Source organism: Podarcis tiliguerta (genome assembly GCF_965153285.1).
Source record: "Podarcis tiliguerta genome assembly, chromosome: 2".
NCBI classification, from domain to species: Eukaryota; Metazoa; Chordata; class Lepidosauria; order Squamata; family Lacertidae; genus Podarcis; species Podarcis tiliguerta.
The window spans coordinates 17495729-17511027 of NC_139535.1; the positions used below are offsets into that span (position 1 = coordinate 17495729).

Genomic DNA, 15299 nt, shown 5'->3' on the forward strand with positions numbered 1-15299 from the left:
AACAGGGAGAACCCTGAACAATAACTTTTGAAACTGCCCACCCTGTAGCCCAAGACCCCCCCCCCCAAAAAAAACATCATATATACATTACAGGAGGAGGCCATCTACTGCAGAAATCCTGTCTCCCAGGACACCTGATAATGGTAACTGATTGCATTACCTGGGCAGCCTGGCCATTCTTTTGTGATGGTAAACACTTTTATTTTTTTTAAGTTTTACTGAGTTTTACAATTTTATAATCGCCATAATCCATACACACACACACACACTTAAATAAATAAGTTTTAGAAACAAGCACGTGTGCTAACCTTGAAAAGGGTTTCTAGATGCGCTCTGGAGCCAGCATGTTGAATGGGTGTGCAAGTTTCTGCAGAGAACAAACCTGCAAGCTGTTTCTAAGCATCCGGTTCCTGCGAGTCTTCTCTCTGCAACTGTGTTTTTGGATTGCGGTGCAAATCCGAAATGCAGTGGTTGTTTGGCTTTAACAAAATCAAGAGGATGCCTCCATTTCCTTGAGAAGAAGATTGAGAAGCAGTGTGGTATAGTGGTTAGTGTCGCACTAGGACCTGCGGGAAACCAGACCCGCTGCAATTGTGAAGCTCCCCCTTCTGAACTCTGGCATGGTCTTTTTCTTTTTTTGCTAAATACCCAGAGCCCCCACGGCACTACAATTCATTCTGTACCCTTCCCAAGCTCCTGCGCCTTTAAGTGTTTCCTGGCAGGCAGGAAAAGAATAGTCCAGTATTTGCCAGCATTGTATATCCAGGGTAGGGTAAAATGCACCTGAACCCCATGCCTCTTACACACATTTATTTATTAAAATTATTTCAAGAGAGCCTTGCAAAGCAATGGGCATAAAATTGCTGCAAGCAACACCGATTTAAAAATAATAATAATCAGAAAACAGCTGTTTGCTTTCTTATCCCTTAAGGAAACCACCTGGTGGTAGTTGGAAGAGGCAACCTCTGGGAGCTGCCTAGTGGCAGCGAACCCAACTCATTTCCTTATTTCCAGTTTTTTAAAGGCCCCGCTCCCTTTTTCTGTTGGTTTGTTATAATCCAGATGGGTGCCTTATAGGAGACGCAGCTGGCAGAGATTTCCCGTTGGGAGCGCTGTGCGGGGCGGAGTTCGGCCGCTGCTGGGCTCTCTCCTTAGGCCGGGCCGAGCTGGGCTTTTCCCTTGCAGGTTGGCTGATGATTCCCGGGGGTCGGGCGCTGCATTTTTAGCAGGCGAGAACAAGAGGGGAGCAGAGCAAGGTAGGTGGGCGGGTCGAGAGCGAGCGAGCTGCAGGCGACATGGGTGGAGATGGGGCAGCTGAAAAGCCATGAGAGAAACCCCGGGATGCCCGAAGCGTGGTCTGCTTAAGAGGTTTTGCTTTTCTAATTTTTAAACAGCGTGGTGGTAGTGTGGCATAGTGGGTAGAGCGCGGGGGAAAGGTTCGGAAAAGAGGTGTCATGAAATGATGGGCATTTAAAATTGTTAGTGCCATGGAGAAAAGTTTTTCTCCCTCTCGCACAGCTCTAGAACTCGTGGGCGTCCAGAGAAACCGTGTTGGAAGGTTCAGGTCCAGCTTTCGAGCTTCCCACAGGCACCTGGTTGGTCACTGTTTGGAGCCATCACAGTCTTTCAGCCTCACCTACCTCGCAGGGCTGTTGTGAAGTTAAAATGGAGGAAGGGAGGAAGGAAGGAAGCATGTTTTGTCACCTTGTGCCCCACTTCCTGATTGCAAAAAGGAGACACACCCCTCTCTGTAAGCAAAACTAAACTTTGTTCCTCTGCGTTGCAGCTAGAAGACGCCAATGGCTGCGCCGAACCCAGAGAAAAGTCTCCAGGATGAAGCCACCTGTTCCATCTGCCTGGATTATTACCAGAACCCTATGATGGTCATCGACTGCGGCCACAACTTCTGCCGGGACTGCATTGCCCAGTGCTGTGAAGGCGCCATTGCCAACGTGTTCTCCTGTCCGCAGTGCAGAAAACCCTTCCCTTGGCAGAACCTGCGGCCAAACAGGCACCTGTGGAATATCGTTGAGCTGGCCATGCAGTTCAGCAAGCGGCGAGCCAAGGAGTCGGGAGAACAGGTGCTCTGCAAGAAACACCAGGAGCCGCTGAAGCTCTTCTGCGAATACGATCAAACGTCCATCTGCGTGGTTTGTGACCGGTCCAAGCTGCATAAATATCACAGCGTGATTCCTATAGAGGAGGCCGCTCAGGTTTACCAGGTAACGTGGGTGGCTGAGAGGGGCTCGTATTTTTTTTGGGGGGGGGGAGATTTTCAATCACGTTTTTCGTAATTGCTAAAAACAATGATGTTTGATTCTCAAGGGGAGGGTCAGTTAACAGCCGAGCTTGTTGAAATGAGAGCACAGGAAGGGAAGGGAAGCCGTTATTGGGGGTCTAAGGATTGCACACACACGAAGGGGCAGGGAAGGGAAGACCTCTCCAGGTGAGAGCTGGGGGGTCTGACACTTTCTGTGTGAGACAAGGGGAAAGAGCTACTTTTCATAGCATCATGCAATTTTGAAGTTGGAAGGGACCCCAAGGGTCATCTAGTCCAACCCCCTGCAACGCAGGGATCTCAGCTGAAGCATCCATGAGAGATGGCCACCCAACCTCTGCTTAAAAACCTCCAAGGAAGGAGAGTCTACCACTTCTCATGGGAAACTGTTCCACTGCCAAACAGGAAGAGGATTCTACTTTCACTTTCAGTTTCTGTTTTGCTGTACAGTAGTTTTACCTTATTGTATTAAGAAATAGCTTTAATAAAATCTTATTTTTTTAAAAAAAGAAACAATGGAACAAACTCCAAATCTTATCTTTAATACATTTTTATTGATTTTTTAACTATTAGTTCCAACAGTCATACAACATATCTTCACATCTTATACAATATTTTAGACTTCTGATGATTTTCTGTTCTTTCACTTTTTCTGCATTTCTTAATTTCTACAATTTCTATATTGCATTTAATTGTCCTTAACTAATAATTCTTTTCGTAGTCTTTCTTGTAATATTTCAAATAATCCACCTTAAAAAACTTCTTGCAGTCCTACTAGCGTAATCTGTTCTTCACAATTACTTTTCAAATAGTTCATATATTTACTGCAGTCCCCTAAGAATCTCTGATCCCGCAGGTTTCGAATCCTTCCTGTTAATTTATCTAATTCTGTGTGGTCCATCAACTTCATCCTCCATTCTTCTTTCGTCAGGAACAAACTCCAAATCAGTGGGGGTTCTTGGGGGTTGGGACATCTTAGAAGAACTGGAAAGCAACCAGGATTCATGTATTGGTACATATGAAACAACTTATTGCCAGGTTAGTATGTCTAGCCCTATATTACCTGTCCCGTCTGACAGTAGCACTCCAGGGTCTCTGCAGTGATCTTCCCCTGTCTGGATCCTCTGTCTGCAGAGGACAGAGGCCTTCTTACCCTTCTCCATTAATCCTGTGTCTGTTGCTTCTGTCAGCATCGCCCTTGAGCCAGTGCCACCGACTGGACTCATCCACTTCAGCCTGACTGGGCCAGGCGAGCTGGGGTAGCACTTCCAGAGACCACCTTCTGCACAGGAACAGGTCAAAGTGCTGTGGACTCACAACTCAGAGTTGTGAGCACCAGATTCACTCCCGAAGACAGTCGTTGCACAGCAGAGTACAGCAGAGCATAAACCACTCGGAGAACAGCTCTGTAGAATAACTACTTTTGTTCTATCTACAGCAATCATACAAACTAAATACAGAGCTAAATGAGGTCTAAACGAAAATGCTGAACTGCACTGAGTGTCTGCAGCTGCTCTTAGCAGCAACCTTATCTATACAGAGATATCACTCTCTAACACTCAGTTTCTCTCTTTTGATGTGAGGCTTTAGCGGAATAAGTAGTAAGCAGAAACCACCCCCCTCCTCTCTGGAGAATCAGCAGAGAACATCAGCAGATTCTTGGAATGGGAGGGGTGAAATCTCCTCAGTTTCCTCACTGTCTATTTTAAGCTATAAGATCTTTGGGAAGTTTGGGGTCACCTGCTGCCTGTCTCTTTGGAAGGTGCAACGTACTTCAAAAAGATAGCGCTCCTGCAAACGGCTAATGTTAAACAGTCAAACTCAGGTCCCCAACCGTTGTTGGACTACAACTCCCATCATCCCTGACCACTGGTCCTGCTAGCTGGGGATGATGGAAATTGTAGTCGAACAACGGCTGGGAACCCAAGGTTGTGTTAAATTAGGCATGGCCAAACTTGGCCCTCCAGCTGTTTTGGGATTACAGTTCCCATCATCCCTGACCCCTGGTCCTGTTAGCTAGGGATGATGGGAGTTGTAGTCCCAAAACAGCTGGAGGGCCAAGTTTGGCCATGCCTGTATTAAATCAAGGGGATCAAGCTTTGCAACTCCCTGAACAAGTCCCTCCCAAATTGTCACTTTCTTGGTGCAGCTTCTTAATTTTTGCCTAATCTCACAGAGAGGCTGTCATTAAAGACCTATAGGCCTGGGATTGAGGGGACAGGACCCTGTGACTTTCCAGGTGTGCTTGAACTGCAACACCCATCATCCGCAGCTGGCACATCCAGTGGCCAAGAATGAAGGTGGTTTTCAAGCAGAGGTTGGATGGCCATCTGTCATGGGTGCCTTAGCTGAGATTCCTGCATTGCAAGGGGTTGGACTGGATGACCCTTGAGGTCCCATCCAATTCTATGATTCTAAGGGAGCTACAGTTGGTTAGAGCACAGTGCTGATTACACCAAGGTCTTTGATCCCCATATGCAGGCATAGGCAAACTCCGGCCCTCCAGATGTTTGGGACTACAATTCCAATCATCGCTGTTAGCTAGGGATGGTGGGAATGGTAGTCCCAAACATCTGGAGGGCCGGAGTTTGCCAATGCATGCCAATATGGGACAGCTGCGTATTCCTGCATTGCAGGAGATTTGACTAGATGATCCTCGGGGTCTCTTCAACTCTACAATTCTATTATTCTGGCAGTCCACAGATTTTCCTATTCCTGATACAGTCATACCGCGGGTTACAGACGCTTCAGGTTGTGTTTTTTCGAGTTATGGACGCACCAAAACCCGGAAGTACCGGAACGTATTACTTCCGGGTTTTGGCGGTCGCGCATGTGCAGAAGAGCTAAATTGTGCTTTGCGCATGCGCAGAAGCGCCAAATCTCAACCCGCACATGCGCAGATGTGGCGCTGCGGGCTGCAAACGTGCCTCCTGCATGGATCACGTTCGCAACCCGAGCGTCCACTGTATAGGCTAGACTCCAATAGGCCAAACTTTATTTCAACATATAAAAAAATTGTCCAGTAGCAAACCCCCATAATTCCTTGATGCTTATCCCAGGATGTCTCTCCCAAAATATTGCCACCAAAGCAACAAGCACAATCAATGCATTAGGAAAAGAAAGGGTTTAAGAAACTTTAAAACCTGTCTGGTGCTTGAACACTACAAATACAGAAAACCAAACAGCATCTGAGTATCTAAGCGAGTGGGTGGAGGCTGGAAGAAAATCGGTCTTATTTGAAGATTGTGTGTGAAATAAGCCAGAGGAGCAGTTTTAGATTAGTTATACAGCACAGATGCAAATTTGCAATCTGATGGGATTTAGATGTTGTTACAGCGCTGCGCTTAAATAATTCTCTCTTGCATGTGTAGCTGCTTATTGAGGAGGATATGGTGAATGGCTCAAAAACTGTGTTATTCGTGTCTGTCTTAGGAGAAAATAAATCACTGCTTGCAAACTCTGAAAGAAGAGCGAGACAAGATTTTATCGTTTAAATTAGATGCAGAGAAGCCAAGCCAGGATCTGCTGGTAAGTGCAAGCAGATTACATCTTCACCATTAGCAACACCATTACATCTTCACTTGGTTTTTAATTTGTATATGGCGTTTCTACATTTCTGTGTTGGGAATGTCAGCTCTGCATGTGTTATCCATGTAGAGTGCCAGTTTTTAGCTACAGGTGATAAACTGATAGTCCTGGGCTTCTGTTTGATCTGTTTCAGTAAAGTGTACACCTGGAACTGATGTGGGCTCAGTTCAGGTTTTATATAACAGCAATGAAACAATTTGTATACAGGAGCGAATCTTTTGAGTATCTATTTTTATTAATGTTTTAATGTTTGGCATTTTATGTTTTTGTATGTGCTGGAAGCCGCCCAGAGTGGCTGAGGAAACCCAGCCAGATGGGTGGGGTACAAATAATACCATTATTATGATTACTATGATTAATGCTCCTTTTAATAATACATGCATATATATACTCTCACAAGACATATAGATAACCTAAGGTGAGCAATAATAGTACTTAAAACTTTTCTTGTTACAAAGTCTAGATTCTTAAGAATCTAGATTCTTAAGAATCCAGTAGTATCTCTGGATGTGAATGGAATCTGAAGCGAACGCAACCCGCATCTGCGGGTCTCGATTCACCGCTTCTGTGCATGTGCGTGACGTCATTTTCAGCGTCTGTGCATGTGCGAGCGGTGAAACCCGGAAGTAACGCGCTCCATTACTTGGGGTCACTGAAGCGACCATGTTCCAAAGTGGTTCTATGTTTTATAAAAACAAACCTTTCCACCTGGTGCATTAAGTTGATACCTATTGCCCCCCAAAGTGTTATGATCTTGCTTCATGCACCTGTGAACTAGCCCTTGGCAGCTGGATTCTGAAAGTAGCGACTTTACAAAAGCATCTAATTATAATCTGTTGCTGAGTTTCAATTTCAGCTGGTGTTTCACAACACCAGTCCAAGGTCAGCTTCTCTATCTGCAGAAGAAGACACGGCAACACACATCTACAACAACTCGGTGCAACACCATTTTGCATAATATGCAATGGAGCAGCCTGGGGAATAGCTGGATTTTGACATTACAAAGCAGGTGCAGGGACCTTTTAGCCCTGTAGATGTTGCTGAGCTACACTTTCCATCAACCAGTGGCCAGGGATGTTGGGAGTTGTAGTTCAGCAACTTCTGGTGAGCCGAAGGACACCCGTGCCTCTCGCAGAGACATTCGCTGTGGGTTAAACCACAGAGCCTAGGACTTGCCGATCAGAAGGTCGGCGGTTTGATTCCCCGCGACGGGGTGAGCTCCCGTTGCTCGGTCCCTGCTCCTGCCAACCTAGCAGTTCAAAAGCACACCAGTGCAAATAGATAAATAGGTACCGCTCTGGCGGGAAGGTAAACGGTGTTTCTGTGCGCTGCTGTGATATCGCCAGAAGCGGCTTAGTCATGCTGGCCACATGACCCGGAAGCTGTATGTCGGCTCCCTCGGCCAATAAAGCGAGATGAGCGCACAACCCCAGAGTCGGCCATGACTGGGGCTAATGGTCAGGGGTCCCTTTACCTTTGGAACACACAAAATGGTGTTTCATGTGTCAAGGTGCTTTCCTATGGGTGGGTAAAAAAATATTACAAATAAATAAACCAGTGCCCCTCCCCCTCACTGTTTGCACCTGTCCCAATCAGGCAGAAACTGAAGCCGAGAGGCAGAAGCTTGTGTTGGAATGTCAGCAGCTCCGCCAGTTTCTAGAGAAAGAAGAGCAGCTCCTCTTAACCCGGCTGCAGAAGCTGGAGATAGAGATTGAGAAGAAGAAGGAAGAGCATGCAGCTAAATTTTCCGAGGAGATTTCCCGTATCAGCACTCTAATTGACGAGCTGGAGCAGAAGGGTCAGGAGCCGCCAGGTGGGCTGATGCAGGTAACGCATATAGTAAACTACTGTAATTCGCTCTATGCGGGGCTGCCCTTGAAGCTGTCCCAGAAACTCCAGCGGGTGCAGAATGCTGTAGCGAGGCTCCTCATGGGGTCCCTGCCATGGGAGCATATTCACCCAGTGCTTTTCCAGCTGCGCTGGCTCCCGGTGGAGTACAGGGTCAGATTTAAGGTGCTGGTTTTGACCTTTAAAGCCCTTTACGGCCTAGGACCCTCGTACCTATGGGACCACTTCTCCTGGTGTGCCCCGCGGAGGACCTTAAGGTCCATAAATAGCAACACCCTACAGGTACCGGGCCCTAAGGAAGTCAGATTAGCCTCAACCAGAGCCAGGGCCTTTTCTACACTGGCTCCGGCCTGGTGGAACGCTCTGTCTCATGAGACCAGGGCCCTGCAGGATCTGATTTCTTTCCACAGGGCCTGTAAGACAGAGTTGTTCTGCCTGGCCTTTGGCTTGGAGTCAGTTTGATTCCCTCCCCCTCTTTCTTTTTTCCTCCTGTGATGAGGCTGCATTTTAATGTTTGAATGTTGTATTTTAATCTTGTTTTTAAGTTGTATTCATTCAATTTGTTTTTATTATTGGTTGTTAGCCGCCCTGAGCCCAGCCTTGAATGGGGAGGGCGGGGTATAAATAAAATTTATTATTATTATTACTAAATGCCATTATATAAGAGCCATAGCACAGTGATCACACACGCAGGAGAAAGTCTTGGCTTCAGCCCCCGTCATCTCCAGGTAGGACTGTGTTGGAGGGGAGGCTTTGCCTGAAATCTTGGAGAGCTGCTTCCAGTCAGAGTAGACCATATTGAGCTAGATGGGACCAATGGCCTGATATGGCACAGGGCTGCTTTCCTTTGTTTGGAAGAAGAGTTTGGACTTGATATCCCGCTTTATCACTACCCGGAGGAGTCTCAAAGGGCTAACATTCTCCTTTCCCTTCCTCCCCCACAACAAACACTCTGTGAGGTGAGTGGGGCTGAGAGACTTCAGAGAAGTGTGACTGGCCCAAGATCACCCAGCAGCTGCATGTGGAGGAGCGAAGACGCGAACCCAGTTCACCAGGTTACGAGTCTACCACTCTTAACCACTACACCACACATCCTCCTCCTCATTTGGCCTTCTCACCCCTCTCACCACATTCCTGCAGTGGTGTATTGTTGCAGGGTTAACACCTTTCCCGATCTCTGGAAGCCCAGTATTTTGAACCTGGGGGAAAAGACGACCTGAGTTTCTGCTGGTGTTGTGTGTCCAAAGCAGGGCCTTCTTCCCCCTCCGCAGAGCAAGATCTTAGCCAGTGCTGTGTTGTTTGTTGGCATCCATCTGTCTCAAGAGCCAACAGAGTGCGTCTCTGAGGAGGAGGAGTTTGGATTTGATATCCCGCTTTGTCACTACCCGAAGGAGTCTCAAAGCAGCTAACAATCTCCTTTCCCTTCCTCCCCCACAACAAACACTCTGTGAGGTGAATGAGGCTGAGAGACTTCAGAGAAGTGTGACTAGCCCAAGGTCACCCAGCAGCTGCATGTGGAGGAGCAGGGAATCGAACCCGGTTCACCAGATTACGAGTCCACTGCTCTTAACCACTACAACACACTGGCTCTGGGGGTGAAGTCAAACCTGGCAGTGTGTATGAAGGTCCTGGGCTGCCCAGACGACAAGATCTCCCCACTCTCGGCCTCACTGATGCGGTTGAAAGGAAAGCAGAGCAATACGTTTGGCACATGCTTGGCTGCAGGAGTTGCCAGAAAGAGGCGTACAAGGTGCCTTAGGGACTCCACTCCGATTTGTGTAGGGTTTACTCCAGGGGTAGGCAACCTAAGGCCCATGGGCCACAAGCGGCCTACGGGGGTTGTTTAACCGGCCCATGAGCCCACCCACGAACCGAGCCGCCCGCTCGGCGAGTCCCTGCGCCCTGCGCTAAACTGGCACAGCACGGGGACTCACTTCCACGGTGCCGGAAATTGCGTCTGTGGAGAAATCACGGGCTCACGTGCGAGTGCAATCTGGCCAAGGGAGGGATCTCCGCTGGAGTGAACCGGCCCAGGCGAGGTAAACCTTGCTGACCCCTGGTTTACTCCTTGGGTTTCTCTTCTCCCAAAGATATCCCACAAGGAAGTAGGTATTGTGCTATGCATCCACAAAGAGACTGAATGAATTGGCTTGTTAATGCTGCCAAACTGAAACTAATGCTTTGAGGGTTGAAAGCAAAATGAGCAAGAAGATAGTAGGTACAGTGGTACCTCAAGTTAAGTACTTACCGTATTTTTCGCCCTATAGGACACACTTTTTTCCCTCCAAAAATGAAGGGGAAATGTGTGTGCAGCCTATGGTGTGAATGCAGGCTTCAGGAAGCTATCCGCAAGTCTTGCAAGCCCGGCGGGAGGTCCCGCGGGCTCGCAAGGCTTGCGGGCAGCAGCCTGCAGCCCAAAAGCTCGGGGGACAGCGGGGAGGCGCAGTGCCGCCACCCCGCTATTCCCCGACCTGATCTGGAGGCTGGCGGGGGGGGGGGAAGCAAGCTTGCTTCCCCCCCCCCCCGGCAGCCCCACAAGCTCGGAGGACAGCGGGGCAAGCCGCTGCCCCACGGAGGCTAGAGAGGCTGTCCCTGAAGGCAGAAGCTCTTCTAGCTTGGGGATGGCTGCGCAAACCTGGGGGGGAAATAAACATTTTTTCCTTGATTTCCCCCCCAAAAAACTAGGTGCGTCCTATGGGCCGGTGCGTCCTATAGGGCGAAAAATACGGTAATTCATTCCGGAGGTCCATACTTAACCTGAGACTGTTCTTAACCTGAAGCACTACTTTAGTTAATGGGGCCTCCCGCTGCTGCCACGCCGCCGGAGCCCGATTTCTGTTCTCATCCTGAAGCAAAGTTCTTAACCTGAAGCACTATTTCTGGGTTAGCGGAGTCTGTAACCTGAAGCGTCTGTAACCTGAGGTACCACTGTACTTGATGCAGCAACCTTTTGGTGGCTGGGCATGTCTGGGCCTGGTCAGTGCCTGGATTAGGGGCCACCAGGGAAACCTACGAATGCCGTTTCTAGTTTTAGGATGTCAGGAAGGCAGGATATAAGATGAACCCCTGTAGAAATTAATTCCAAATATGATGGGTGTTGGACTGGATGACCTAACCTCTCTTTCTTGTCTCCTCTTTTCCTCACTAGGATATTGGAAGTATCTTCAACAGGTATGAGGCCGTTCTTCCTGTTGCCATTTCTCCACCCTTCACAGATGGCAATTCTAGTAATGTTCTGCATGCATGCCAGGATCAAAAGCAGTATGTCTCAGTGGGAGAGTGTGATTGTGCTCATGGTCCCTGTGGCAGCCTTCTCCAAGTCTGCTTAGGAGGGAATGCTTCCTTTTTTATATATACAACATTTTTAATTATTTTTTTCCAGTTTGTACATCTCAAAATAAACATTTTACATCATGCCATGAAACAATGGACTTAACCTCCTTCGCTTTTCATGGTTCATTTTACTTACCTATCGTTCCTGCATATTTCACTATAACCAATCTAATCGTTTCTCATTTTGCATCCTCCAAATATTTACCATGCCGTTGAAGTTATCTAAATACTACCAGCGTTTTCAATTGTACGGTTATTTTCTAATTATTCAAGGGGGGATTCTCTTTGAATAAAGATTCTTCTTGCTCTCTTATTCTATAAATTAAGCCTGCTGCTTCCACAAATTCTATCATCTTAATTTGCCAACCTTCCTAACTAGGGATCTTCGCTCACTTTCCATCTTTTGGCTTGGACTACATAGGCCATTGGTCTGATCCACCGGGATGCTTCTTGCATCCTTCCCTTTCTACCTAGAGTAGAATTTTCACTAGCATGTTTCCCTAGCACACACTCAACCCCTAAGTTGCAAATCCATTAGCCAAGGTTGTAGTTCACCTTCCGTCAGCTTGGCCAGCGCCTGATGTTCTGAGAAGCTGCGAGTGAATAAAGATTTCTTTTCATGCGGTTTCCTGTTTGTCAAACCTCTAGGTGCAAGAGGGGCAAATTTCAGTTTCCTACTCCACCTGATTCTTCGGAGTTCAGTTCAGTGCTTCAGGAATTCTCCAAAGAGAGTGCTTCACTGCAGGGCAAACTCAGGAAATTCAGAGGTACTAAATGGGTTTCTGAAGCTGATTGCTGGGGTGGAAATCTTACTGTTGTTCTTATTTAGCTCTTTATGCAGGCGAACAGTGAACGCTTGTCCCAATCACATTTTGCCTTTGTACAATACCCACCATTAAAATACAGGCAATGGATTCAGAATAACTTGGTCATTCTTTAGTGGTTGAAATTGTTGGGATTAGTTTATGATTCCTGACTTGTCCCTTTGATTTCAAGGATCTTAATGCATGATGGCCTGGATCCATAGGGCTACAATATTGTGAGCTTGATAGTTTACTTGCTATCTGCTAATAATAATAATAATAATAATAATAATAATAATAATAATAATAATAATAAATAATAATATCATTGCTGTAAATGTGCTCCAAGGTTTGATGCCTACAAAGGAGAGAGAATTTAGAATTTAGAAGTGCAACTGGGTAGCTGTAGATTTCCAAAGTGATAATACTCCTAAGGCTTTAGAATGGTGCATGTGAATTAATGGTGTATTAATATATGAAGTTCATTTGTTGCTAAATATAACACATTAACGAATCACAGAAGTTTGCATATGCCTATCCTCCTTTTCTTCCTCTAGAGACTTTGGATGAACAAAAGTGGATAAATGGTAAGTCCCCACAGATTCTGGATATCTCACGGTAAAGATGGATTCATGCCTTTTTGTATTTAAAAAAAGAAAATAAGGCAACCTGTGGTTTTCTATATATTGTTGGACCACAGCTCTCCTCGTTCCCAGCCATGCTGGCTGACACTGATGCGAGTCTCAGATCAGGAGGAATGCTCAATAAATAAGCCGCCTTCAGAAACAACCATCTGCAGCAGATGAACAGTTACTTGTTTTATACATTGGTCTTTGGGAAAGGTTCATGGAGCTTGGCTCCATGCCTGACAGTTGCATTTGATCTCTTGCATCTGAAGGAGCGTGTCCACCCCCATCGTTCTACCCGGACACTGAGGTCCAGCGCCGAGGGCCTTCTGGCGGTTCCCTCCCTGCAAGAAGCCAGGTTACAGGGAACCAGGCAGAGGGCCTTCTCGGTAGTGGCACCCGCCCTGTGGAATGCCCTCCCACCAGATGTCAAAGAGAACAACAACTACCAGACTTTTAGAAGACATCTGAAGGCAGCCCTGTTTAGGGAAGCTTTTAATGTTTGATGTATTACAGTATTTAAATATTTTTTGGGAAGCCACCCAGAGTGGCTGGGGAAGCCCAGCCAGATGGGTGTGGTATAAATAATAAATTATTATTATTATTATTTATTACAGAGAACGTGACACTGGACCCCATGACAGCTCACCCTCGATTTGTTGTGTTTGATGGTCAGAAAGCTGTCGCATGGGGATCTGTCCGCCAGGAGCTTCCCTACAGCACCCGACGATTTGACCCCACCCGCTGCGTGCTTGGCTGTCAAGGATTCACCTCGGGGAAGCATCACTGGACAGTGGATGTGAGCAAGGGAACTTTCTGGGCTGTGGGTGTAGCCAAAGAATCTGTGCAGAGGAAAGGACATCTGAATATCGTCCCTGAGGAGGGAATCATGGCTGTGGGTTTTAACAACGGTCAGTACAAAACCTTAACGTCGCCCCCGACCATTCTGAACCCAAGCAAAGACCCCCAAAAGATTCAAATCCGTTTGGACTATGAAGGAGGAACGGTGGGGTTTTTTGATGCGGAAGAAAACAAGCGCCTTGTTCTCTTTAGTGTCAAATTTGTGTCAAGAATATTTCCATTCTTCCGAGTTGGGGACATGAACACTGTGCTCCGCCTGTGTTAAATTATATATGTTCTTCTGTTGGACTTGGGTCTTTGGCCCTTCCAACAGTGAAGTAGTGTCAACATAACTCTCTCTGGCTGTAACACACAATACTGAGCTTCAACGCGGTTAATACAACAGCTGCTTTTGACTTGCCTGAATTCCCTTATCAGGTTACTATATATTCTGAATGGAGACTGGAGCCTAGGCTTACAGAATGTGGGAGACCCAAATGCACACACCATTTAAAACTACTTTGTAGATATAGCTTGTAGTATGTTTTAGCAACATCTTTGTCTCTCCCGGCTATATTTCCTCTCATTTGGATACAGATTCCAAGGTTCAACATTTGTACCCCTCATATCAACTGCGAGTGGTACATCTCTTTTAAACTGCAGCCTCTCAGAAATACACGGAATGGTGATCAGACAAGAATGGAGATCCAGCTTGTGGACATATTGCTGTGAAAAATGGGAATTGAAAGAGTGTGTTTGTGTGTAGGTACAAAATCGATATGAGGTGTGTGTACAGGTATTTTGCATTTGGATATTTGTACCCAAATGAAAGCAGTTATTGCAAGATAAAGCCAGTAGTTAATGGTTGAGTGCAGTCAATTTATCCAAGCTAAGCTGAAACCAAGAAAGACGGTGAAAATTGATAAGAAAAGTGGTGCTTTGTAATTTTAACACGGTAAATGCAGGGATACAGGAGATCACCTTGGTTTTCAATTGAGATCTGTTTAGGATGCCTTGTTAACGTACCTTGGAAATTTTTACATTCTGGAAAATATATATATTTTTAAATTACAGACTTTTTAAAAAAAGTAGAGTAAAAGTTTATCCAAATTTGCGTAAGTATTTTAAGAATTCTTTTTTACTTTTACTTTTTTATATAGAATGCTGGAATGAAAAAGCACAGGTGACAGGAAATGTTTAGGTACTGGGTTGTCAGAATTATTTGTTCTGCCCTGTACCTCTTTGCCAAAACTTAATAAATGCTGACATCTCCTTAAATATGTTGCCGTCCTTTACTCTATAAATACAATATTGGTCAACTTAAAAAGCCATTCTGCAACCTTCTACAATCGGCTCCTTTTCATCTGGAGGCTGTTTCAGTTCTTGCCCCATTTAAAACACTTGCTGTTTTCTCTTTCCTTGAGTGGTTCAGTCTATAACTCGCAAATGCCAATCCAGAGGAAACTTGATGGATGTTTGCTGCAATTTGGTGGCAAACAGCGGGTTTTCCCAGGGGAAAGCAGCAGTGTGGGTGTGCCCATGGTTAGCCTTCCAATGTAGGCGTAAAGGTAAAGGGACCCCTGACCATTAGGTCCAGTCGTGACCGACTCTGGGGTTGCGGCGCTCATCTCGCTTTATTGGCCAAGGGAGCCGGCGTACAGCTTCCGGGTCATGTGGCCAGCATGACTAAGCCGCTTCTGGAGAACCAGAGCAGCGCACGGAAACGCCGTTTACCTTCCCGCCAGAGCAGTACCTATTTATCTACTTGCACTTTGATGTGCTTTCGAACTACAGTGGTGCCCCGCAAGACGAATGCCTCGCAAGACAGAAAACCCGCAAGACGGAAAACCCGCAAGACGAAAGGCTTTTCCGTTTGCAGAGGCGCTTCGCAGGACGAATTTTCCTATGGGCTTGCTTCGCAAGACGAAAAATGACGAAAAAAAATTTTTTTTTGCTCCAAAACCCCTTATTTTGAATCGCTAA

At 46.4% G+C, this 15299-nt stretch overlaps 1 protein-coding gene and 1 long non-coding RNA gene across 3 annotated transcripts in view; both read left to right on the forward strand.

The window, feature by feature from the left end:
• LOC310671075 overlaps positions 1-15299 on the forward strand; it is a 91387-nt gene that overhangs the window by 52827 nt on the left and 23261 nt on the right. The window lies entirely within an intron of this gene.
• On the forward strand, positions 657-14594 carry LOC310670599 (zinc finger protein RFP-like). 2 transcript variants are annotated; one of them, XM_083426174.1, is made up of 8 exons: positions 657-1256; positions 1787-2222; positions 5711-5806; positions 7463-7693; positions 10863-10885; positions 11696-11814; positions 12408-12437; positions 13094-14594. In XM_083426174.1, the coding sequence occupies exons 2-8, from the start codon at positions 1800-1802 to the stop codon at positions 13600-13602; spliced, it is 1431 nt and encodes a 476-aa protein (XP_083282300.1). In that variant the 5' UTR covers positions 657-1256; positions 1787-1799; the 3' UTR covers positions 13603-14594. The 2 variants fall into 2 exon arrangements, with proteins under 2 accessions (XP_083282300.1, XP_083282301.1); XM_083426175.1 differs by lacking the exon at positions 657-1256 and adding an exon at positions 1272-1368.